Source organism: Marmota marmota, unplaced genomic scaffold (assembly GCF_001458135.2).
Source record: "Marmota marmota marmota unplaced genomic scaffold, marMar, whole genome shotgun sequence".
In the NCBI taxonomy this organism is placed as follows: Eukaryota; Metazoa; Chordata; class Mammalia; order Rodentia; family Sciuridae; genus Marmota; species Marmota marmota.
In genome coordinates, this window is record NW_026000026.1 from 42,430,839 (window position 1) to 42,457,382 (window position 26,544).

Consider the following 26,544-nt stretch of genomic DNA (forward strand, 5'->3'; position numbering starts at 1 on the left):
CAGCCCAGGAGGCTGAGGCAGGAGAATTGTCAGTTCAAAGGCAGCCTCAGCAACTTAGTGAGGTCCTAAGCAACTCAGCAAGACACTGTCTCTAAATAAAATACAAAAAAAGGGGTATGACTCAGAGGTTAGGCACCTCAAGTTAAATTCTGGGTACAAAAAAACAAAAACAAACAAAAAAAGAGCCACTTAGCCACTTCTGCTCATTATTATTATTTTTGTTTAACTACACAGATGACAAGTTCAAAATGAAAAAAAAAAAAAAAAAGGATTTCTCCTCCACTCAATCCCACTACTTCAAAAAAATCAAATCGTTTCCATATTTCTTCCAGTCTACATCCAGAAGCACAATTTCCTACAACACCCACATAAGAAAAATGTGTTGGAGCAATGTCCTGGTAAGATGTTATTCCAGCTAATCAGGTAAAATGCAGGCCTTTATTATATTCTACACATTCTAGAAAGCTGCCAAAGAAGCACCCTTTATAATCTTCAGTAGCACATAATGGGTACTCAGTAAATAGTTCTTATTTTTATTTTGGTACTGGAGATTGAACTCAGGGGCGTATAACCACTGAACCACATCCCCAGACCTTTTTTGTATTTTATTTAGAGACAGGGTCTCACTGAGTTGCTCAGCTCCTTGCTAAGTTGCTGAGGCTGGCTTTGAACTCACGATCCTCCTGAGCTGCTGGGATTACAGGCGTGTGCCACCACACCTGGCTCAGTGAATAGTGTTTAAATGAATAAATGAATGAACCCTACTAACCTTGGAAAAGAGAGGTCACATCTTTGGGACAAGTTTTTACAAAGTAAGGGCTATTGATGTCTCTCCTAAGGAATATACCTACTTTATCTTTCACTTTTGCACTGTGATGCAAACTTGTGTATTAATGGGTCTTTTGGGCTGGGAGCTGGCTCCCACCATTCCTGGCTGGTCAAACTGCAAACCTAATTTCAAACCTACAGGTCATCAAAACAAATTTACCTAGAGACCAATTGCCTTTTTCTGTAGTTATGGGAAATGATCTGCTGCTGTTTTAAAATGTCCAGACTAAAAATAGAGGAAAACACACTGACATCAGGCTTCAACGTGGATCAAGAAACTTCTAGATGCCCAGAAATGGATGTTTCCCATGTTACTGGAAGTTCCTACCCAAAGGGTGATCTGTCTCTGGGAGAAGGCAGTGGTACCTCCACCTAAGCCCAGTGTGCCTAGGGCCATGTCTCCTTTTCCTCTTCATTCAATACATCTTCTCTGTCTTCTCTTTGCAGAGTACCCAGAAAGACCAAATAGCAAAGGATAGAATTCAGAGTCTGGTACCACATGGACCATGGAGAATGGAGATGACTGTTGCATCTCCACTGGGGGTGGGGGTGGGATTTGAGCCTGGTTTGGAAGTTGGGTGACTCACAGACACAAACATGAGTTCTGGAAGCTCTAGTTAGGGTGTTTCTGACTTGTAAACCTGACCCCCCCACACTCCCACCCCTAGGCAGACAGACATTGGTCAACCCCAAAGCTCCTTGGTGTCTGTTTCTGGGCCTGGGAACAAGTTCTCCTCACGCCATGCATTCAGGGGATGAAGGCGGTGGACAGACAGGAGCCCTGGACAAGGGGGACTGAGGCCGAGCCCTGCCCCCAACACTGAATCTTCACCCATCTTAGTGCTGCAGAGCAAAGGCCAATCTTCTCCACTTCTAAAGTGCGGAACTGGGAACTGAAATGCATCATCCATGCCAGATATCATTAACCTACTGACACCTACGTGAGTACCAAAGTCCAAGGCCAATGAAAAGCCAGGCTTCACACATCTGCCACTCATTAACTGGGTCCATGGTGAGACTGCTTAACCCCTCCAAGGCTCAGTTGCCTGGCCTGTAAAGTGGGGATAACACTCACACTCCCATGGAGGCTGCTCTGAGGGTTAACTGCGACATCACACGCAAAGCACCCGGCAAGACTAAGGACTCAACAAGATACAAGGTCAGTGCTCACAATCCCTCTTGACATAATGCAAACACGCCCATCCACAAGCTGTCTGGTGCCTATATACATATTTCTTTTTACACTGTCAACTTTTCTATCCATGGGCACTTTTGTATGTATTATTTGTTTCACAACAAAAATGTCTGTTTTTAAAATATTTTCAAAATAATTTTTAAATTTTTTAAAATAATTTTAAACATGGTCACTAGATGGCTGGTGGAAAGATTTCTCTTACTTTCTGCCCTTGGGAATGCTGTACCACAGGCCTGTATTACCTCCCTCCCCGCAAAATATTCTTTGTTCATTATGAAAACAGAGTTTCTCAGGCTGGGGTTGTGGCTCAGTGGTACAGCACTTGCCTAGCATGCATGAGACACTGGGTTCGATCTCCAGCACCACATAAAATATTAAAAAAAACAACAGGGTTTCTCAGGTCAGGTGTGATAGTGCATGCCTGTTAATACCAGTGACTCAGGAAGCTAAGGCAGGAGGCTCACCAGTACGAGGCCAGCCTCAGCAACTTAGCAGGAACCTGTCTCAAAATAAGAAGGGCGAGGGATGCAGCTCAGTGGTAGAGTTGCCCTGGGTTCAATACCCAACACTACATAAAAAAGTGTGTGTGGGGGGGAAGGTGGCTTCCTTTTCAAGTTTTTTATTCCTAACATCAAATTAAGCTTCATAGCACAGATCCTCAAGAAAATTCTCTGCTACTGGAATTTTCTGCTTGCGTTCCTTGCTATAGCTCATGTGTCCCTTTTTGAACTTGATCCAAACATGAACTTCAACAAGAAGTTTTTATAGGCCTCCTTGTGGGAGCAGACACTGAGGGCAGTCTTCTGGGAAGGAAATTTGGTGAGGCCTATAAAAAAAATCATAATGTCCTTACCCTTTGGCCCAGCAATTCCACTTGAGGGAAATTATACTATAGAAAGACTTCCACAAGTAGACAAAGGATATATGAGAATATTCATTCACTCATGGCATTATTGCCTGAAATTAAAAACGAACCTGAACATGGAAACAAGTGTCCACTGGGGAACTAAAAAAGGACTGTGTCTCCATGTTGGAAACTTTGCCATGATTTCATATTAAGAAATGCTCCAAAGAGTGTGGTGGCTCACACTGTAATTCCAGTAACTTAGGAGGCTAAGGCAGGAGGATCAAAGCCAGCCTCAGCAACTTAGTGCACTTGGGTTCAATCCCCAGTACCAAAAAAAAAAAACTTCAACAACTAATAAAAAGAGTAAGATGTGCTTACTATGCAGATATAAGGGAAGCTCATATCTATCTATATCTATCTATCTATCTATCTATCTATATTTTCATACATATATATAACATAAAAAGGCAATGTGCATTAAAAAACTTCTAGAAAATAATTAAATGACCACGTGCTTTCATGAGTGCAACTGGGCTTGGGCCAGCAGAAAGAGGTTTACTCATTTTTTCCCCTCTTAATTTTCCTCATATGAATATATATATATATATATATATATATATATATATGTATTTTAGCTAAAAATATAAGTTCAAATAAAAAAGAGTAAAACAGCAGGGAGAGACAGTTTGCTAAGTGGATGAGGCAATTCCACAAGATAGCCCTCTTGCTGCTACAGCGAGTATACTTGATTCTTTTTCCCCTGGTTGCCCTGCTCCAAACTTCTCCCAATCTGCATTTTTCCCAATCCAGTCGATCCTTCCCATCAGCTCCCAACAAAGACACCATTGTTTTCTCTTCTTTAATCAAGATGGGATTTGTTTGCCTTCTCATCCCTTTCAATGTAGCCCCTGATGGAAGATAAGGCAAGAGGGCTCCTGTCCTGTCCCCTGGGGTGGAGCCACACTGCAGCTTTGGCTAAGGCCCCCTTCCCCACCCCCTGACCTCAAATCTGAATTCTTCAGCTTCTCTCTATGGAATTCACAAGCTTCCACAGAAATGGCATGTGCTTTAAATGGCCTCCTTTATTCTAGCTTGAGTTGTGAGTATATTAACCAACATGAATTTATTATCTCCCTAGGCCCCATCTCCCCACCAAGACTGAGCCAGGAACCCCACTTTCTATTGTGGATGATGACTTTCTTCTCTACAGCTTTATTTATTTATTTGTTTTGCAGTACTAGGAACTGAACCCAAGGCCTCATGAAAGTGCTAAGTAAGTGCTCTACATCCCCAGCACTTTTTTTTAATATTTATTTTTTAGTTTTCGGCAGACATAACATCTTTGTTTATATGTGGTGCTGAGGATCGAACCCGGGCCGCACGCATGCCAGGCAAGTACGCTACCGCTTGAGCCACATCCCCAGCCCCACTTTTTTTTTTTTTTTTTAATATTTTTTAGTTGTAGATGACAAAACACCTTTATTTATTTATCTTTATGTGGTGCTGAGGATTGAACCCAGTGCCTCATCCATGCTAGGCGAGTGCTCTACCACTAAGCCACAATCCCAGTTCGCCCAGCACTTCTTATTTTAAGACAGGGACTTGCTAGGTTGCCAAGACTGGCCTTGAACTTTCAATCCTCATGCCCCAACCTCCTCATTGATGGGCATGAACCACCTTGCCTAGCATAAAAAACGCTATCCTAAAATGGTGAGGCTGATACACTGAGGCACTCAGGGTGAGTCTGTGCTTCCAACATGTTCCAGGTTCTACACTTTGAGTAGCAAGAATGTGGACACAAAGGGCAAAGTCCAGCATATGCTAGTGTTCAGTTATTATTTTTTACTCTAAAATACAGATCTCCCCTCTACCAAAAGCAAATCAATTACATCAACAGATAGCCCTTCTTAGGAAGTATCCCAGGTGGTTCAACATAAAACAAATAAATCCAAAGAATATTCTATTAAAAAAAAAAAATCCACAGGCTTTCACAGGCTGTGAACCGCATATACAATCATTTCTTTGATGTTTATATGCCCTTTCTCTATTTTGACTTGGGGTGGGTCAATAGCCATAGTTTCTGGCCTCAGCAATCCTGTCCACTCCTCTGGAACAGAGCGATTTTTCCCCCTATGATGTGTGTTGTAGGTGATGCTGACTCCCTCTCCAGACCCCCTTTCTGGGCTAGTGCACATCATCAGCTGCGGTGTGTTCTGGCAGCTAGTTGTTCTTGGCTAATCAATTCTCCAAGGGAACTGACCTCCCAGAAGCTCAGGGAGATTTGACCATCTGCCATGTCTGACTGAAAAGGGCACAGAAAAGTTTCCTGTAGACAGAACAATTCCAGGGTATCACTCATACTCCAGAGCACCCCCTGGGATGGGACTGAGACTAGACTCTGACCGCACCTCTTCCCAGCCCCCTTTTCCCACCCAATTCACTTCCCTCAGTCCCTGACAGGTTCCTTCCAAGAGCTTTCCCTTCATAATTCATTTGATAAGAAGCTGCATCCAGGAACAAGACCTAGGACAATTTGGATTAAAAACAGCCATTCATTTGCTGATATATTTTAACAAAATGTTACCACGATTTTTTTCTGTAGCAATTGGTTCCTCTTCTCCCATCTTCAATCAGATGTCATTTAACTCACACCCCTCCCTGATCACACTCATTCTCCACCCCACCCCCATTCACTCTTTTCTTGATGAAGTCATATTCCAAAAAGGAGACCTAATCTTTTCTTTCATCGGTTTGAATATTAATATAAGATGTTTTCAGGCTCTGGTTTCCCTGGATCTTTTCCAAGAAGTTCCCTGTGTGCTTTGAGTCTTTCCCTAGTTGCCCTGTTCTAAGGATTACAAATTGGAGGCCAGTCTGAGCAACTCAGCAAGACCCTAACCCTAAGTAACTTAGCAAGATCCTGTCTCAAAATAAAAAAAAGTTAAAAAGGCTGAGGATGTAGCTCAGTTGTAAAGCACCTCTGGGTTCAATTCTTAGTATCAAAAGGGGTGGTGGCCAGGAGAACTGGTCCAAGTCGTTTCCATAATGCTATTGGGTTGACCACTTTAAGAGTGAAAATTAACATTTTTTAAATGGTTAACAATTATCTTAGTGCTTTCCCATAGAAATTAAAATGCAGGCCACTTTATAATTTAAAATTTTCCAGCAGCCTCATCAAAACCAATTGAAAGAAATAGCTGAAATTAGTTTTAATGATATATTTTGTTTTTGTTTTTATTGGTGGTGGTTTTGTTTGTTTTGTTTTTAATTTTGAGATAGGGTCTCACTAAACTGCTAAGGCTGGCCTCAAACTTGCCATCCTCCGGCCTCAGCCTCTCAAGTCACTAGGATAACAGGCATTGGCCACCTTACCCAGTTTAACAATATATTTTAATTCAATATATCCTAAATATTATCATTCCAACGTGAAAGCAACATTAAAAATTGAGATTTGGGGATGGAGTTGTGGCTCAGTGATGGAGTACTTGCCTCGCACATGTGAGGCACTGGGTTTAATCCCCAGTACCACATAAAATAAATAAATAAAATAAACATATTGTGTCCATCTACAACTTTCAAAATGTATTAAAAGGGCTGGGATTGTAGCTCAGTAGAGTGTTTGCCTAGCATGTGTGAGGCACTGGGTTCAATCCTCAGCACCAACAAAAACAAATAAATAAAATAAAGGCATTGTGTCTGTCTAAAACGAAAAAAAAATTTTGTAAAAATGTATTTTAAAATATCACCATAAAGCCTTTAAAAATTTTGAGATTTTACCCCCTACACACCTTTTTTTTTGTTGTTTCAGCAAGTCTTCAAAATCCAGTGTTTGTTTTATGCTTAAACCATGTCTCAATGCAGCTCAGCCCCATAGCAGGGGCTCAGTAGTCACATGCAGACAGTGGCTGCTGTCCTGGCTAACACAGGTCCATATTCTCCTTGGCTAGACATTGTCTAGGTCTTTCCCCAATCGACAAACTAGGTGAAGAAGACCTTTACAAAAGCATCAGCTGGAAAGTGTATTTATGCACCAACTTATGTGATTTTCAGCACTACACAAAGTCACTAGAAGTTTCACTTTTGAAGAACAGAAGCTGGGAACCAGGGAGTTACAGGCCTCCCCATTTCCTGCTCTGTCCCTTTCGTGGTCAGAGGGCATCTTGGCACATTGAACACATACACTCACAGGCTTCTCTAGAACCTCCTAACTACTATCCTGGAGTGCACAGTTCATGCCAGCTCTGAATTTCCCTTTATCTCACCTTCCTTCAGAATTAATCAAGCTTCTAGAAACTGTAAAGGGGCAGGCTGGTGAGATTCCTGCCTCAAGAAGAATACCTGAAGGCCCTGGGATACAATGAGGGAAACAGGGATCCTATAGAAGATAAATGACCTTGAACTTCGGGACCAGACTGTCTTGGTTCTCAGCTCTACCACATATGGATCATGTGAGCTCTCCGAGCCTGGTTCCCTCATCTGTAAAATGGGGCTAATAAAAAATAGTAATGGCTCCTTGGAGTTGTTTGAGAAAATGGGATCAATGTTGAGGACCTGGCATGCAGGACAGTGATCATGTGTAGCTCTCTGCCATCTGAAGGAGTCTCCCAGTCACCGATGAGCCACCACCTCACCTGCTAATTCTTCTGCCTCCCTGGTGAAGACACTGTCAACACCCTATACAGGTTAACTCAGCAGACCACCAGGGCATCTCAGGTGGTTCCAGCACCTTTCTACCTGCAGCTAGTTCCCCAGAAAACACGACAGGCTTGCAAAGGGCGGGGGCGGGAGTACTGCCTGGGCATTGTATCAGGATGGACTCCCAAACAAGGTGGAATGGAGGTAGACAGAACAATATCCCAGCTTTCCTACTCTTGGAGTGACCAGGGGCACATTCGCATCCCTAGTCCTTTATTTTGAGATAGGGTCTCATTAAATTGCCCAGGCTGGATTCAGATTTGCAATCCTCCTGCCTCAGTCTCTGGAGTCCCTGGGATTACAGGCAAATACCACAGCACCCAGGACCTGTACATTCTATGTGGTTCCTCAGAGGGTCCCTAGTGGGACTGTTCCCCAGTTGCTCTCAGTGGTAACCTGCTCATTATTAATGCACTCATATTAGCTGTCTTCTCCCTATCTCCCCTCCCCATTCCCTCACCATGCATCCTGGGATTACCTCCTAAATAAACTGTGTATATCCAAATCCTTGTGTTGGGGTACTCTTCTGGGGTAATTCAAACCAAGACACTTCTATTTGCAGTGCCTTCCCATTCCTTCCATACTTCCATGGAAATCTCACTATCCTTCAAGATCAGCCTAAAGGCCCCTCATCTGAGAGGCCTTCCTGGTATGCCATCAGGAAAAATGCACCTGCCAGGATGCCACTTCTTCTTCTTACTGGCTCCTCTGATACTTCACTTGTGCGACAGGAGGATGTCTGGGGTATTTCTCACTGTTGGCTGAGCCCTCCTAATTACAGAGCTGAGCGTGCACAGAGGGCCTGCCACATCTTGGGTTCTCAGGAAACCTGTCAATTGCTGAAACTTTTACTACTAACAATAATCAACAATATTACTAACAATAATTAAAATCTACAATAATTAAAATAATTTAACAATAATTAAAATCTACTAAGCACTTGCTTTTTTGCAGGGGTACTGGGGATTGAAACCACTAGCTTTACTACTGATCTACATCCCCAGCCTTCTTCATTTTGAGAAAAGGTCTCACTAAGTTGCTGAGGGTGGCCTTAAGCTTGCAATCCTCCTGCCTCAGCCTCATGAGTTGCTGGTGATTATAGATGTATCTTCAATCCCCAGTACCAAAATGGAAAATAAGAAAAAGAGAAACAAAAGCTAAAATGAAAGGATAGTGATGTAGACAGGCTCATGGTCAGCTAACATAGACATGAGTTTTTGTTATTATTTTATTTTATTTTTTTGGTACCAAAGATTGAACTCAGGGGCGCTTAACTACCAAGCCACATCCTCAGCCCTTTATTATATTTTACTTAGAGACGGGGGTCTCGATGAGTTGCTTAGGGCTTCACGGCTGAGGATGGGCTTGAACTTGCAATCCTCCTGCCTTAGCCACCTGAACTGCTGGGATTACAAGTCTGTACTACAGCACCCAGCTCTTGGTTTTTGTTTTAATCATAGTACTGGAGATTGATCCTAGGGCCTCACATGTGTTAAATAAGTGCCCTACCACTGAGCTACATCCCCAACTTTTTTAATTTTATTTTTTCAATGTTCATCTCAAGTGAAGGTACCAGTAGCCCTCCATGTTCCCTGAGCCCCCTTCACTTTGTCCTAGGGAGCATGGGTAGGGGAGTGACTATAGAATCTACCAGGTGAGGAGCAGAATAAACAGGCCAGGTCCTCAGGGGTATCCTCAGATAGGGATGAAGAAGCTAAGAAACTTTCCTAGCAGAAATGACAACTGACCTAATAAGTAGTTCCTGATTTCCTCCTGCCCCTGGGGCCAGCTGCCCCAGGCCCAGTTTTGCAGCTACTCTATGACCCTTTGCCCCCTCCAGGATCCTACACTATTCTGCCAGATCATCACTTATAGGACCCTCACCACTCCATAAGCACTTTGTCCCCCTAATGACTAGCCAGGCCTTTCAGAAGTTAGACTTTACTGATTCACTAGGATAAAAAAAGAAGGAGGATGAGAAAGAGGAGAAGACATAGAAGGCTCAGGTCAATTCTAAGTGAGCTGAGCATTTTCTTCTTTTGATCTCTTAGGAGGAACACAAAGCTAAATACCAAGGCAGGCTTACTTCTCAAGAAANCTGAGAGGATGAGAAAGAGGAGAAGACATAGAAGGAGGAGGAAGAGAAGGAGGAGGAGGAGGAGGAGGAAGAAGAAGAAGAAAAAGATGATATCTTAGAGATTAAAAAAAGAAGACTATAGCCAAACAACCTCAAAGAGTATACACTATGGGGCTGGGGTTGTGGCTCAGCGGTAGAGCGCTTGCCTAGCACATGTGAGGCCCCGGGTTCGATCCTCAGCACTACATAAAAATAAATAAATAAAATAAAGGTGATGTGTCCAACTACAATTAAAAAATTTTTTTTTAAAAAAGAGTATACACTATAGGAGTCCATTATATTAAGTTCCAAAATAGGCAAGTCAATTACGCTGTTAGAAGTTATGATAGTGACTGCCCTTGGAGGCAAGGAAGTAGTGACTTGGAGGAGGCAGGAAATATTCTGATTCCTATCTTGGATGCCAGGTGCATGAGCATATTCACTTTGTAAAAACTCCTAAATTCATTAATCTAGACACTTGTGATTTGTGTACTTTTCTAGATATATGTTACATTTTTCAACGGAAAGTTCACTTTAGAAAAATATTATAGCTGGGCACAGGGACTCATGCCTATAATCTCAGCACTCAGAAAACTGAGGCAAGAGGATCACAAGTTTGAGGCCAGTCTCTGAAACTTAACAAGACCCTCAACAACCTAGTGAGACCCTCTCTCAAAAAAAAAAAAAAAAAAAAGGCTAGGGATGTAGTTTAATGGTGAAGTGCCCCTGGGTTCAATCCCAGTAACAAAAGAAAAATATTTTAAATGAAAAAATTAAAAGGGTATCTTTTCATATGCCAGTTCACTAAATTGGGAAACACTCTTCCCCTGCCAGGGAGGTAGCTCATGTCCAGTACCCTAAGAACAATAACATATTATTAAAAACTATGAAAGAAAAATGGAATATAGAGGGCTTAAGAACAGCATTATGAGTGAGTGAGGAGCTGGGGACTCCATCTGGAGGGAAGAGTGGAAGTTAGAAAGAGGGAAGTTAGAAAACTAACTTCACCAAAATGCCAGGGAAAACCCTAAATTCTGAAAGGACTTGAGTGATCAGGGTCACTACACAGAGTAAATTCTATGAGGTTGTTAGAAGGGTGGGTGGCAATCTAGATGGGGCTGAAGGGGTTGAGATGAGATGGGTTTAAATGAGATGGAATAGGAATTATGGAAATGGGTTGGGATGGGATGGGATGACCTGAGGAAGGTTCTGAGAGGATGAGATGGGATAGATGAGGGGAGGGTTAGGCTGGAATAGAATAGGGATTTGACAACAGGGACCCAGATTGTAAAGGACTTTACATGAAGCTCATCCAACAAGAAATGAGGAATCTGGATTTCATTCTGCCAGAAGTTGGAAATTTTTTACCAAGGAAATGGCATCCTTAAAATTCTCCTCAAGGGATCACTGGGCAAAGGTGTGGACTATGGGCCACACCTAGTGGAGAAGCCTAGAGGCCAGATGTCCCTAAGATAAAACTAATGAGGCTTATGACCCATCAGAAGGGCTAGGAGTGAGGCCAAAGGGCATCCCCTCCCCATTCTCTATAACATGGAGCTGGTAAGGACTCGGCTCCACATTTCATAAGTCAGGAAATAGACTGGGGGTGTAGCTCAGTGGTAGAGCACTTGCCTCACATGGGTGAGGCACAGGGTTCCATCCCCAGCTCTGAAGAGGGGGAAAAAAAAAGTCAGGAAACAGGAGGCCCAAATGGAAGATGCTTATCGACCAAGCTCACATAGAAGGCTCAGGTCAATTCTAAGTGAGCTGAGCATTTTCTTCTTTTGATCTCTTAGGAGGAACACAAAGCTAAATACCAAGGCAGGCTTACTTCTCAAGAAAGAGGAATAAAATACTTATAGTAAGACCACAGAATCACATTCCAGAAGTCAAGACCAGTCAGGGCTGAATTACAATATTCCCCAGCATTTGTTTCATGCATCATAATTCTCAGAATACTTTGCTTTGAGACTCACCAGCACTTATATCATTATTCCCATTTTATAGGGGCAAAAACAGGCCACAGGAGACAGTTTGCTTGGCATGCTGGCAGGTAGTAGAGTCAGGAAACGAACCCAGATGGGCTGGCACCAAATACTCAGTCTACACGACCTTTCCAGAAATAGGACCCTGCTCCACACTTCTGAGTTGGTTCTTAGAGGGGAAAGGTACAGGAACTCTTGGCCCAAAAACATAGACTTAATAGCAAAGCACACGGCCCCAGCCTTACCTGTGTGTGTGCGGACATGCCTCTTCAGGTCAAAGGTGTCGTTGAAGCCCTTGCCACAGAAGGTGCACAGGTGTCTCTTTACCTGGTTGTGGCACTTGAGGTGACGGTTGAGCATGCGCTGCAGGCGGAAGCCCTTGCCACACAGGTCACAGCTGTGAATCACTGAATCATTGCACGTGCCTGTGGTGTACTGGGAGCAGAGAGAGGTCATGAGTGTCCAGGGAAATTACTTGGGGGACCTGCCTCCCTGTGTCTCTAGGTTTGCCTGGTAGTGGCTTCTTCCCCCTACAACTTCCAAGGGGGCTTGGTTTGGGAGAAGGAGAAACAGTAACTGGCAGATCCTTCTGATGCTCATTTTCCCCTTCTCTCTTAGAAGAGACCTCTGGTTTCTAGCTGTGCATGCTGTCTTACAACAGCCTTACAACAAGATGTGACCATGTGACTAGCTGGCTGATTAAATAGAAATTTCCTTAAGAGGGAGAGTGGCTCCAGCTGGTTAGAGACCCAACAGCCACTTAGGATCATGAGGTGAAAGTAAGGGCTAAGGATGGAGAAGCAGAAGAAAGGAATCTGGCTCCTGTTGTACATAAAAGAAAGACCCCAAAGAAAGACCCAACCGATTATTTCCTCCTTGTACCTCTGTGTGCTCCATCCATCAAGACATGAATCTGGGTAGGGCTTATGACCCTGGGACCAACAGAGTGCAGTAATAATGTGTCAGCTCCAGTTCTTAAGGGATTTTGCAGCTTCCACTGCTACCCTCTGGGAAGCCAGAGGCCTTCTAAGAAGTTTAAGGCCACTATCTTCTGAGGAAGCCCAAGCTAGCCATGTGGAGAGCCAGAGGCCATAACACAGTGCCAGATATGGATAAAGCCTCCTTGGATCTTCTCACTTAACCCAGGGCTGCCACCAGCTCAGTGAGTGACCCCTGCTAATGTTATCCAGAATATATTGCTTAGTTGAGCTGTGTCCAGTTTCTAATCTACAAAATCAAGATCAAACAAAATGATCACTTGGGGAAGTGATTTAGTCAAGACCTCACAGCTTCATTATGTGTAAAATCAAAATCACCAAATTCCAACCTCCAGTGGAATTGAAGAGCTTTTTCAACTGCATTTGCTGCCTCTAGGAAGGAAACTGAATCTCTAGCTATATAATGAAAAAATGCAGATCTGATAGATTCAAAAGTTACCAGATCAGATGCTTTAGAAAATGGATTCATTGCTCTACTGAAATTCTGTTCCCCTAAGGGCATCCCCTCCCCATTCTCTGTACCATGGAGCTGGTAAGGACTCAGCTCCACATTTCATAAATCAGGAAATAGACTAAGGGTATAGCTCAGTGGTAGGGTGCTTGTTTAGCACGTGTGAGGACTGAGATTGCTCTTTGGCACAGATACATCCCACTGCAAAGAAAAGCCTATCTTTATTTAATCATCACTAGCAGGAAGAGCTGGTCCTTTCCTGACTCCACACTAGCTTCAAATATCTTCCTCTCATCATCTTAGAGGAGGTATTGCCTCCTCTAAGACCCAGCTCAACTGCTCCCTGGCTGACACCACCTTCTCTAAATATGGCTGCCCATGCCCAAACTGTTCTTCACTATCCCCCTTAAACTAGTGCCTCTCAGACTTGAGGGTACCCACATTCGAGGGAATTTCAGGGAGATTGTTAAAATGCAGACTCTGGTTCAGGAAATCCAGTACAGTCTGAGGTACTGCATTTCTAGCCAGTGCCCAAGAGTTGCTCCTGTAGATGGTATTTATGGCACTTGAAAAGTGGGTAGCTCAGTTGTAGAGTGTTTGCCTAGCATATGCAAGGCCATGGATTCACTCCTTAACACTTAGAAAAGAAAAAGAAAAAAGCGAGGCTAGACTAGAATACTAGCCCTGAGTTCAGTAGTCGTCCTTTGTCATCCTTTGGGGATTGGTGCCAGGACTCTCTGCAGATACCAAAATTTGTAAATGCTCAGGTCCCTTATACAAAATGGTGTAGTTTTTACACATAACCAATGTACAACCTCCTATATAACTTAAACCATCTCTAAATTACTTATAATATCTAATACGATGTAAATGCTATATGAATAATTGTTAGACATATTGTTTAGGTGACATTGGCAAGAAAAAAAGGTCTAAGGCTGGGAATATAGCTCAGTTGGTAGAGTGTTTGCCTCACATGCACAAAGCCCTGGGTTCAAACCCAACAGCGCGCGCGCGTGCGCGCACACACACACACACACAAGTCTATACATAATTCGGTACAGACACAAAGATTTTTTTTTTAATATTTTTAATAGGCAGTTGGTTGAATCCACAAATGTAGAAACTGCCGACAGAGAGGGCCGGCTGTACTCCATTCTACTTCATTCCAGAGGTTTCATTAGGCACACGGTCTCCTCAACTCAAGGCCTTGAGGACAGTCACTAGTGTCCACTCACATTCCTACCTCCCTCCTCCCTTCCCAGCGCCCCAAGGCTAGCCCTGGGCAGGTGCAGTCAGTGAGTGTTGACAGGCAGCTGGGAACAGATGGCAGGATGCAGGAAGTCTGGAGGGAGGCACGAGACTCCAGAACAGGTTTTCTAGTTTGCCTCCTCCTCCCTTTTTTTTTTTTTTTTTTTTTGGTGGTTACGGGAATTGAACCCAGGGCCTCACACAAGCTAGGCAAGTGCTCTACCACTGAGCTACACCCTGGCCCTTCAGTTCTTTCTCATTTGCTTGGAGTTTAATTTTTCTCAGTTAACACTGAAGTGGTCGATCTGAAACAAGCCCTGTGCTCAGTCAGTGGTTGATCTGAAACAAGACGGCTCATTGCCACTGTCTAGCGGGAAGCAGAGAAGTCAACAGGCAACTGAGATCTGACAGGCCAGAGACACCTCGGGCAAGCACCAACTCCAGATGCAGAGTCCTGGGGAAGATGCTTCCAGAGAAAGAGAGCCCCTCAGCCATGCAGCGATGAGGAGGAACACAGGTAAATGGCAAAGAGTGTTTGGGGAGAGGAGAGTGGGAAACAAGGGACCATGTGCGGTTCAGTGGGGGCAGCCAGAGCCTGGAAAGTATTTAATGGAGAAAGTAACAGTAATGGAGAGAGGTAGGATCCCCTCAGGGATCTACCTGGGCGACCCTAACGGAGCTGAGATATATATAGGAGGGCACCCCTGGAAGGCAAAGGATAGTCACAGGGGTCAAGCTGGATGGCCCAACTGGTTGGCCATCTTGGACCCACTATTGCCTCACACCTCAGAAGTGCTGCTGCCCTGCCTCTGTCCTGCCTCTCCCAGAGGACTGACTCTGGCCTGAGGAAGACCCAGCCATGACCAAGGTTTTCCTGGCACCAGGACATGGTCTCCTTGTCCGGCAATTCCCATCCAGATCACTGCCTCCCTTCAAGGGATTTCTCAGAGAGGAAACGTGTTCCACAAGTACTTTGAGCTTCTGACGGTCTCATCCACATAAGGTAAAGGGAGAGATAGTAAGGGGCTAATGAAAAAGAATAGAGACAACGCACCCTCCCTCACAATTCCAATATAAAGTCTGTAAAACTCCAGGGCTTTATTTTTGAAAAAAAAAAAAAAATTTGTACCTCGATTGAATCTAGGGGTGCTTTACCACTGATCTATATCTCCAGCCCTTTTCATTTTGAGTGAAGGTCTTGCTAAGTTGCTGAAGTTCTCCTGGGTGGCCAAGGCTAACCTTGAACTTGTGATCCTCCTGCCTCACTGAGTCACTGGGATAATAGGCATATGCCACTATATGCAGCTCCTAGAACTGAACTGTCTTTTGAATGTCTTGACAACCACAATTAAAACCTGAACACTTGTTTACTTTTTTATTTACCTTAATCTTTTTGGTAAATTCCTTTTATTTTTTTCCCCTTGTGTTGCTAGGGATCAAACTCAAGACCCCTTGCATGCTAGGCAAGTACTCTACCACCAAGCTACGTACCCAGCCAATACTTTTCTCTTTTTCTCCTTTTTTTTTTTAATCCCTCTAGTATAGGGACTGAATCAAGAAGTACTCTACCACTAAGCTACATCCCCTGTTCTTTTTATTTTATTTTGAGGCAGGGTCTCACTAAATTGCCCAGGCTGGATTTCAACTTGTGATCCTTTAAAAGCTTCAGCCTCCAGAGCAGTTAAGAGTACAGATGTGCACCACCATACCCAGCTTTCCTGTGGTTCTCCTACAGCAAAAGTTGAAAGTCTCCAAGTATCCTGCAGCAGAGGTTATTTTCCCATTTCTCCATCTTTTTGTAAACCCTACTTCCTGGCATTGAAAACAGCCACCACGAGACTCCTTTAGGGAATTCACTGGGAGGTACACCCTACCATTCACAAAGCACTGCATGCCACCCTTATGACCAACACAGCCACCAGATGTTAACAAATTATATTGAAAGCCTAGAGAGACACTTGTTCAAAGAAAATGCAAGGTTAGTTAAGTGGTAAACTATTATGGTTGATGAAGTGAGCTTCTGCCAGACTATCAGCAGGCCTGCCAGATTATTTCACTTCTCAGAGAGGAAGGGATATTTGCAGTATAAATCCTAAATAAAAAATTTATTCCAAAAATTGTATTTCACATCTTGTGCCTTGAAATTTGGTCTGTGATAATAATAGCCTGAAAACTACTTATATATCCATCAGAAGGTACTTATTAAAAAATGATGGTAGACCCACTCAATCAAAGCAACTAGGAAAAGACTGGAGGCAGGGGCAGTTCATATCAATTGCCAATCCTCTGAGTGAGCCCTCTTGGATATCTAGTGTAGGGAAGGCCCTGGTAGACTCCAGCCCCAGCTGCCGTCTAGCTGCAATCACAAGATAAACTCCCAGGTAAATTACTGCCCAGCTGAGACTTCTCAAGTTGAAGAAAACAATATATATTATTTTTAGTTACCAAATTTGGGGTTACTTGTGTATCAAGACTGGGTAAACTGGAACAGTAATAAATGTATCACATTCTTTACAGAATACCAGATCTGTCACTTTTCATAAATATTTATTTATTTATTTGATTACTTACTGTATTCATTTTGGGGCTGGGGATGGAAGCCACAGCCTTGTACATGCTAAGCTCATTCTCTACCACTAAGCTGCACCCCCAGCCCAGATCTACCACGTTTCTAGAGTTCTCTCCCAGGATAGGATGCAATGCACAAAACATTTTCTGATTCCTGGAAGGACATCGCTTGGGCCAGAGGACCAATTCTCCCTCCCCAGGTCACATATTTGCTCACTGGGCACTTTTATTATGTTTACACAAGTTTGTACCAAACATTCTACCTCCTAAAAGTTCAAAGGAGAGTTTACCAGTCTTCCCTTATTACTCCATTCTACAAATACTATACCAAATTACATCTGAGATCTAAACTGAGACCTAAGTTACATTTTGGTCATATTGGTTATGATTGTGGGATACAAGAAATGCTGAGGAATCGGATGAAAACCTAGCCCTGGTTACTTGTGTGATGTGAAATGTTATTTAATATCCCTGGGTCATAGCTTCCCTATATATAAAAATATTAAATGGTCCTATGTGATCTCTTTAGCAGTATCAGGAGCTAACAGTAGGGTTTGTTTTCCAACTTTCTAAGTTCAATTCCTTCTCCACAGCTTACAGTCTGAGAATATAGGCGAGTTACATAACCTCTAAACCTTAATTTCATCACTTGTGAAATATGAATCATGATATTTGCCTCTTGGAAATAAATTAAGGAATTAAGGAAGATAAGCTACTTTAAAAAGACTTGGCACTTGTTAAGACCTATTGCAGTTAAACCAGCTCCAAAAAATCTGTGATCCTAAATAAAAGGTAATTGGTCAAAATCTTTAGTTTCTCAGTGTGCTTTTGAATTTTTCTCTCTGCAGTTTTAGAACAAGAGAACTAATCTTCAGTGTGAGCTACAAACCCCCCAGTCCTTCATCCACAAAGCTATAATCCCAAAAGCTCTGAAAACTAACATTTCTTTTCTATCTCCCTGGGCAGTGAAATCTGACCCGAGCTGATGTGAAAATATGCACAGACTTTATTCCATGTAGTGTCAACATTCATGTGTTTTGATACAGAAATTGTTAATGCATTTAATTATAGGATACTGTTCCAGACCTGCCAAGGGTGGTGTTTACATCATGCTACTTTCTGAAAAAGCCTAATAGTCTCACCCTGAATACAAAATTATCACTTTGTAAAGTCTTATTAATGAAGTGGGGAGATTACCCTAGAGGATGGGAAATGATATCAGTCTGGAAATTAATTCAGGGCAAGAAAGATGAAGAGCAAATAAGCAATTTTCCAAGTTTTTGGCTTGTCTTATTCTTCTGCTTATAGTCCTTTCTCTGCAAGATCTCTGTGTGTATGTATGTATTCATTCATTCATTAATTCATTTATTGGTACCAGGGATTGAACTCAGGGGCACTTGACCACTGAGCCACATCCCAAGCCCTATTTTGTATTTTATTTAGAGACAGGGTCTCACTGAGTTGCTTAGTGCCTCACTTTTGCTGAGGCAGGCTTTGAACTCCGGATCCTCCTGCCTCAGCCTCCCAAGCCTCTGAGATTACAGGGTACGCTACCAAACCCAACTCAGCTTTTGTTTTAAAAAACAAACAAAATTCCCCTCAAGTCCTTCTAAAAAGAACAGACTTCTGCAGCAAAACCAAAATGATTATTATATCAGGGCTGCGGAAAATGTCAGGAGCACCCAGGGAAGCAGGGATCTCACCTGGCTCTATGACCAACTTCAAAGCTGGCTAAGATCACTTACCTGTCAAACTTCTAAATAAAAACCAACAAAACGGGGGAACAACTCCATTTTCCATTAAGATTTTTCCACTAGACCAGTTTATTAAATTAATGGTCCTAGGACTGGGGATGTGGCTCAGTGGAACAGTACTTGCCTAGCATGCATAAGGCCCTGGGTTCTATTCTCAGTACCATTAAAAAAAAAAAAAAAAAAATCAATGGTCCTATTTACTGTGGAAAGATACTCTGAGTTCAAGACTACCTTCCAGTGGCCATTTGGACAAGATTTCCACTGACATGTTGCCTATGCCTGAATGCTCACAGCATGCTAAGCTAGCATATTTTCCCAACTTCTTTTGAATTCAGATTTCCCTCCATTTAACATGTAGGCTGAGACTTCACAACTTCCCTAACAAAGCAGAATACAGAACCTCAAAGGCAGAGATGATGAAGGGAATACCTCCTTATAAGCCAGAAGATAAAACCAAGGCTCAAAGACACATAAACTATCTGTGGTCACCTGGCCTCTAAGGTACCCACATTGAGATTTTTAAAAGTGAAACTTGCATTATACTCTCCTCAGTACAGGTCAGGGCAGGACAGGTCCATGATCTGGGATTGATGTTGGAAAGGGGGAGAAGAAATGAACCAACTTGTATCTCCATGAGGAACAAGTTCAGATTCCTTAACATCAGACTCAATAAAGGCTGAAGTGTCAAAGCTACATGTTGACCATGGATGTCATATTGGATGGTGTAGTTGTCCCACAATGCACAAAAATGCTAAAATAAAGATTCTTGGGTTGGGCTCTGCCACTAATGACTGTGAGGAATTCAACGAAAACTTGAGATAGAATTTTTCTATCACCTCAGAAAATTCTATCCCAAGATAGGAACTTAGAGCCCATGGGTAGGGCTTTGGCTAACTGCAAATAATTCAGTGAAAACTTTCTGGGCTTTTCCTTTCTTACTCAGAAAGTAAGGAGTCTGGGCCATATAAGTTTCCAAGTTTCCAGCGGTGAACCCTATGATTTGACAATCTCAGTATCAATTCCAACTTCTTTTGTTGGGCCTTCCTGTACTACAGGGGCTAGAGAGCTGCAAACTACATTTCCCAGACTCCCTGGCAGCTATAGTTTAAGAGGAGACTTGGATTCTACCAATTGCACACATTTTGGGGGGATTTGATTTCAACCCTGAGTTAACTGGGCTTCTGCCCAATTCCAGGCAGGAGACAGTCAGCTTACACTCTTCATTAACAGAAGCATCAAGCCATAGAGGCAGCAGCCATAGTTCCACAAGTGATTTAGTTTCTACAGTGGGGCTCTTAGGATCATTCCTGAGAGCCCAGTTTGGTTCATTTAGTACCATTTAACTACTCATTCTTTGTTTTAATTAGCTGCTGTGGATTCTATTATCTGCAATTAAACTCACGCCATCCTTTCCAACAATAAAAATCCACTTCACCTTTATACAAATTTAAAAGTGGTCTGAGGGGCTGGGAATGTAGCTCAGTTATAAAGTGTGCCTCGCATGTGCAAGACCCAGGGTTTCATTCTCAGCACAGCAAAATAAATAAAGGCTAAATTACTTAAAAAAAAAAAAAAACTAAATAAATGAATAAATAAATAAATTAACCTTGATAATTCATTCTTAGCATTTTTCCACATCCCCTTTTCCTCTTCTTTCCTGTGTTTTCCTTCAATGCTGTCACTCATGTCTAGGGAGAATTGTCTTCCTTGCCTGCATTCTTGTTCTGTGTTGATTTGTATCTTCCTATGAGTCAGGTAATACTGCCAGGTGCTGGGAAATGAGCACAGTAGGCAGTATTCTCTGGCTTTGATGGGAACACTTTAAGGAGTCTAGTCAGAGTGCTATAAAACCTGTAATTCCAGCTACTTGGGGGAACTGAGGCAGGAGGATCACAGGTTCAAGGTCAGCCTCAGCAACTTAGTGAGATTCTATCCCTACTTTTTTTTTTTAAGAGCTAGGAATGAGGTAGTACAACAGTTGCCTAGCGTGCAAAGCCCTGGGTTGAATCCCTAGTACTGTTAAAAAAAAAAAAAAGTCTGGTTAGTCAAATATACAACAGGAAGATAGTCAGCAAGTTTCACTGGGGAGAGAGGAAAAGTATTCAATTCTGCCTTGGTAGATAGGTGACAAGAGGCAAAGAGTTTTGAGACAGAACTTATGTTCCCTTCTAATATCAAATCGATAGGTTTTTTAAAAACAACCTAAAACCATGTTTCACAACAATGCTTAGAAATAACTAATTGGCCATCACTGGAGAATTTTGGTTAGCCAATTAATTATCTTCATTCATATATAACAGTAAGGATATAATATGTCAAGATCATTGTATTATCATGTGCAACTAATAAAAAAATGAAAAAAAATAACAGTAAGGAATCAAGCATTCTTCTGCCTTTCCTGGATGAACTGTCTCAATAAGAAACCAAATAAGGGGTGGAGGTTGTGGCTTCGAGGTAGAGCACTCGCCTGGCATGTGTGGGGCACTGGGTTGGATCCTCAGTACCACATAAATATAAAATAAAGATATTGTGTCCACCTATAACTAAAAAATAAATATTTTTTTAAAAAGGAAACCAAATAATAGATGGGGGAAGTCTCTCTGTAAAAAAAAAAAAAATGGGCTTGGTTTGTAGCTCAGTGGTCGAGCGCTTGCCTAGCATACGTGAGATATGATCCTCAGGACCACATAAAAATAAACAAAGGTATTAAATAAATAAATGAGCCAGGGGACTGGAGATGTGCTCAGTGGTACAACATATGTTTAGCATGCACAAGACCCTGGGTTCAATCCCTAAAACCACACACACAAAAAGAAAAAAAAAAAAAAAAAAAGAAAGACATATGTAAGCTCATAAATAAAGAACAGAACTGGAATATCACTGTTTTGCAATATCTGATAACCCGAAATATTTAGCCACTGAGCATAACAGTTGCTAACAAATATTCAGTGCCTCTTGATGGAAATATACAACCCCACAGTGACATATTCTAGCCAAAATAAAATAAATCTGGTCAAGCATGTAGAACAGTACTACCCAATACAACTTTCTAACGGTGATCAAAAGATTCTATTCTGTACTGTTCAATATGGGAGCCACTAAAAAAACAGCTAGCGTGGCCAAAGAGCTTAATTTTTAATCTTACTTAACTAAAAAGCCACATGTGACAAGGGCTATCACACTGGACAGTACAGCTGCAGCGCCAAATATCCATTTAGAGAAAACAGAACTGAGGAATGTTAAAACCCCTTGGTGATACATTTAGCAAAATCCAGACTGTTGGGAACTCCACAAAACAATAACCCATTTCTTTAACAATTAACTTGTAAGGACATAAAAAGAAATGGAGGGAAAACGCATCAATTAAAAAAGACTGAAAAACGTTGCCAATCAATTACAATGTGTAGACATCATTGTAGACCTGGTTAAGCAAACTGGGGGGGGGGGGAGTAGGAATTTATGAGATATTTAACAATAGTTCATGTGGGTGTGAGCATGTATTTACCTATTAGAGGTACATTCTGAACTATTTATACTCGCAATACAGTCAGGCATTGCCTAACGCCAGGGATATATTCTCAGAAAACCTTGTTAGGCAATTTCATCATTTCGTGGGCATCATAGAGTGTGCACTTACACAAACTAAGCTGGCTAAGAATCACCAGACATTGTAATCTCCGGGGACCAGAGCTGTATATGGATGTAGTCTGCAGTTACTCCGTGCATTACTTAGAGTGATGTCTGAGATTTACTTCAAAGTCATGTGTGGAAGGATAAAGGGAGGTATGTATGGCAAGACTGGTCAAGGGCAATGGTTGTTGGGGCTAGATGACAGATACATACCACTCTGCCTTTGAAATTCTCCATAATTAAAAGTGATGGGGAAGAAAAAGAGTACTCCAAGTTCATATATCTGTCACGACTGGAAAAGTCACACTAGAGAGATAGGTAAAAGATTGAGAGTACTTTCAAAGAATTCTAAACTCAGCTGTTTTGTTTTTGGATACTGGGGATTGAACCCAGGGTGCTTTACCACTGAGTTACATCTCTAGCTCTTCTAATTGTTGAGACAGGTTCTTGAAAAGTTGCTTAGAGCCTCGCTAAGTTGCTGAGGCTGGCCTCAAACTTGTAGTCCTCCTGCCTCAGCCTCCTAAGTCACTGGGTTTATAGGCATGTACCACTGTGTCCACTAAACTCAATTTCTTTTACCCACAGGAGAGGCCGAAGGAAGAGAGAAAAGTACAGGATGGATAGGAGAACAATTTCACCTGCTAGTCTGTATTTGATTCTGGATTCTCCTAGCCACACTGGGAAATAAATAATATCAGTCAACTGAATTAATTCCAAACTTTGTTTTTGATAAGACTCTGGACAAAGGTAATCAGTATTTTCTGGGTTTCTCTAACCCACAGCTGGAGATCTACAAATGGTTTTATCACAAAAGGAATCAAAGAGACCTGGCATGAACACTGTCCTAGATATACGTTATCTCCCCACCTCAATCTGTTTTGTAAAATGATAGAATCCTCGGTATTAAAAAGACAATTTCACAACTTGCCCTGAGGTCCACAGTCAAAAGGCAGCTGGGATGGACCACATTTCCTAACCTGCCTCCAGGACTCCTTTTTTGATCCCCTCACCACATAAACAAGAACAGGTTGCCAAATCCCAAGTCCCTATAGCAGGCAACACAATGTTAGACCTTAGCAGACCTTGCTGTATGTCACTGTCAGCCAACTCCCTGTTAGACAGTTTGTGCACGCACAAAAGAGCTAAATATTTTGCATTTGTTATCTAACTATTTAACCAACACCATGCTTCCAAGTCCAGTTCTATTATTTCCTCATTTTACAGATCAGGGAAGAGGCTTTGAGGAAATAAACTGTCTATGAGGACAGATGGTAGGATTTCGTTTTCCTTCTCAAAAACCTTCCAGAGCTTCTTGTCCAGGAGCATCCATGCTTCTTGGCTTGGCCCCCTGAACCATCTCACCCTGTCCTCCTTTTCCAACCTTATACCTCCAACTCTCCCCAACAGCTGTGTCTCCTTATCATTTAGTCACCAGAGCTCTGAGTCTTTTCCTTACTCAAGCTGTGGGGCTCAACCCATACCACCCTAAAGCCTGCCCTGCCAGCAATTTCCACAGCCTTCAAATCCATGTCAAGCAAACTTCCCTATTTGGAAGTGATCACATCTTTGCCTATGCTTCTGGTTGGACATTCATTCTCCTATAATAGTTAATAGTATGTATGTTTCCCCACCAACCCAAACAGTATCTACAGTTACTGGGCACATACCATGTTGCACCTTTAACTTATTTATTCTCACAACTCTGTTAGGTAGCTATCATTGTTAGCCCCCATTTTACAGATAAGGAAACTGAGGCCCAGAGGATGAGCAACTTGCTCAAGGTCACAAGCTAAGAATTGACAAAGCTGGAGCTTAGATGCTTCACCACAACTGAAAGAGGATTCTAGAAGGAACACCCAGATGGGAGCGTTTTCATTGCCTTGCATACTGCAGGCACTCCATAAAGTAGGATGGTTTGTTGCCTCCCTGTATAGGATACAATGGCTCAAATTTGCCCTTACTCCTATCATTAAAGCCCACTGCCCAGTGAGGTATTAAAGCATGCCATCAGGCTAGGGACCCTAGCTCATGGTAGAGCACTTGCCCAGCATGAGGCCCTGGTTCCATCCTCAATACCCCTACCCCAAACAGCAATGCATCATGAATGGTCCTCATTCTTGAATGGCTTTCCTTCTCTTCCACTTAAGAAACTAATTCTTTTTTTTTTTTTAATATTTATTTTTTAGTTTTCGGCAGACACAACATGTTTGTTTGTATATGGTGCTGAGGATCTAACCCGGGCCGCACGCATGCCAGGCGAGCGCGCTACCGCTTGAACCACATCCCCAGCCCAAGAAACGAATTCTTTTTTTTTTTTTAATATTTATTTATTTATTTATTTTTAGTTATTGGCGGACACAACATCTTTGTTTGTATGTGGTGCTGAGGATCGAACCCAGGCCGCACGCATGCCAGGCAAGCGCGCTACTGCTTGAGCCACATCCCCAGCCCAAGAAACGAATTCTTAAAGAAACTCTTTGAGTTTAGCATGCCTTGCAAAGAACTTTAGAATTGCACAAGGTGCTAAATTGTGGACAACTTGATCAGTCATTTGAAAACCCACCATTTAACCAGCTGATATTCTAAAGGATCAAAGAATACTAAGATTTCTCTCTTTGAGTTAGAGGCAGAGAGAAGGAACCCGAATGCTATCAGTAAATAAAAACGCCCTGGGAAACTTTGGGGAGAAGTATCCTTGTAGACGGTACAGGAGCAAACTACACCACACACACCCTCCCAGCTCCCAAGAACATAGTGACTGATCTTGGAAATGATTGATTTATTCCCTTAATCCAGGGTTCCAATGGCGATATTTGCTTGGGGAAGGAAAGAAAGCCCTCAAATGTTAGATAAGGGACTAGATCTCTCTCACACCTCCCAGTTTCTCTTCAGGGGATTCTGGGCAATGTGGGGTGGGGGGACAGAGGGGCAAATTGGCTACAGTCCCTCCCAAAACAACGGTTGTGATTGTCTCTCCAGCCTGGTGATAAATATGCAAGTGGGACACTTTGTAGAATTTCCCAAAGGGCAGAGCTACCAGCCTCACGCAAACCGTTCCCACCCACTTAACTCCACCTGGCCCAGAACCACCACAGGCCAACTGACTTTGAACCTGAGCAACACTCTTGACTGCTAAATAGCAGGCGCGGTTGACAATATCCTTTAAAGAGGTCTTTCCTCCGGATTCTAGCTCTAGCCTCAAACCACAATTCATAACCAAATGCAACCCCGCCTACCCCTGAGTCAAGCCCCAGGAGCCAGGAATGTGCATGGGGAGAGGGACTGCCTCTCTCAGGAAAGTTAACCGCTGCTCTCACAACCCCCAGCTAAGGCTGTATTCTCCACCCCAATCTCCCCCACCCCCCTCTCCGGCCACGGTGGCAGGACCGCCCTGGAGTGTTCTAAAGTTATCACATACCTTGCAGAGTGGCACTGTAGCCCACCACGCTAGAAACCCAGGTCAGGTGATTCATAAAACACCACTCCCTACTTCTGGCTGGCTGTGAGTCCGTAGAACGGGATTCCTTAATCCTGGGGGGTAGCGGATCCTTTGAGCAGACGATCATGGAACGTCTACCCAAAAAAGCGCACACGGGCACCTAAATAATGTTGCCTACAATTCTAGAATCTTGATGGAGCGCCGAAGCACGACAGTAAAAGGGAAACAGACGCTCCAAACCACTGGGTTAAAGGCTCTAAAGAAATTCTTATGTAAACCCTTTTATCCATCAACTTAATTCACCAAGATTTGAGAGAAACAACGAATCAAAGTGCCCAGTACAACCCGTCTAAACACTCCACAATTGGTACTAGGAATAACTGTGGTTGCAGAGGCCCACTGTGTGCTAAGCTGCCTCAAAACACAAAGGATATGAAACTCTAAATCACGTGGCGCAGGGGGCTGCGCCCCAGAGGATGGAATTTTTGAAAGCTCTCGTTCTTTTTTTTTTTTTTTCTGACCCTGCAATCCCAAAACCTGGTTATGAGTCAGGCCTTGTGCGTAGAATGGGCTGCTAAAGGGAGGAAGTGGTCCTTGATCCCTCTTGACAGTTCTAGAGGCCACTATCGGCGTCAGGCGGGGCCACCCAAAAGGATTGAGTCCGCTTTGGAAGCGGGTCCACTGGGCGAAGCGGCACGGGAGAGAGGACGCGCGGAGAAGCCCTAGCCGCCGCCCAGGGGCAGGTGCAGGAGAGGTGTGACCCGCCAGCTTGGGGCGCGGGTGCTGGGGT

The 26,544-nt window shown here is 42.9% G+C and overlaps 1 protein-coding gene and 1 long non-coding RNA gene across 4 annotated transcripts in view; one reads left to right on the top strand and one right to left on the bottom strand.

The window, feature by feature from the left end:
* Nucleotides 1-26,473, bottom strand: part of Ovol2 (ovo like zinc finger 2) — a 30,118-nt gene extending 3,645 nt beyond the window's left edge. Inside the window, exons 1-2 of one of the 2 annotated variants that reach the window (XM_048811341.1) lie at nt 25,734-26,473; nt 11,912-12,101 (exon numbers count right to left, since the gene is read on the bottom strand). In XM_048811341.1, coding sequence (XP_048667298.1) covers nt 11,912-12,026 — 115 coding nt within the window. In that variant the 5' untranslated portion in view covers nt 12,027-12,101; nt 25,734-26,473. Of the gene's footprint in view, nt 1-11,911; nt 12,106-25,733 lie in introns of those variants that run through there. The other variant, XM_015476753.2, reaches the window with a different exon arrangement.
* Nucleotides 1,833-23,022, top strand: LOC125619055. 2 transcript variants are annotated; one of them, XR_007350535.1, is made up of 4 exons: nt 1,833-1,987; nt 14,649-14,880; nt 15,977-16,134; nt 22,901-23,022. It is a non-coding gene; the product is annotated as an uncharacterized LOC125619055 (long non-coding RNA). The 2 variants fall into 2 exon arrangements; XR_007350534.1 differs by lacking the exon at nt 15,977-16,134.
* Nucleotides 26,474-26,544: the final 71 nt, after the last annotated feature.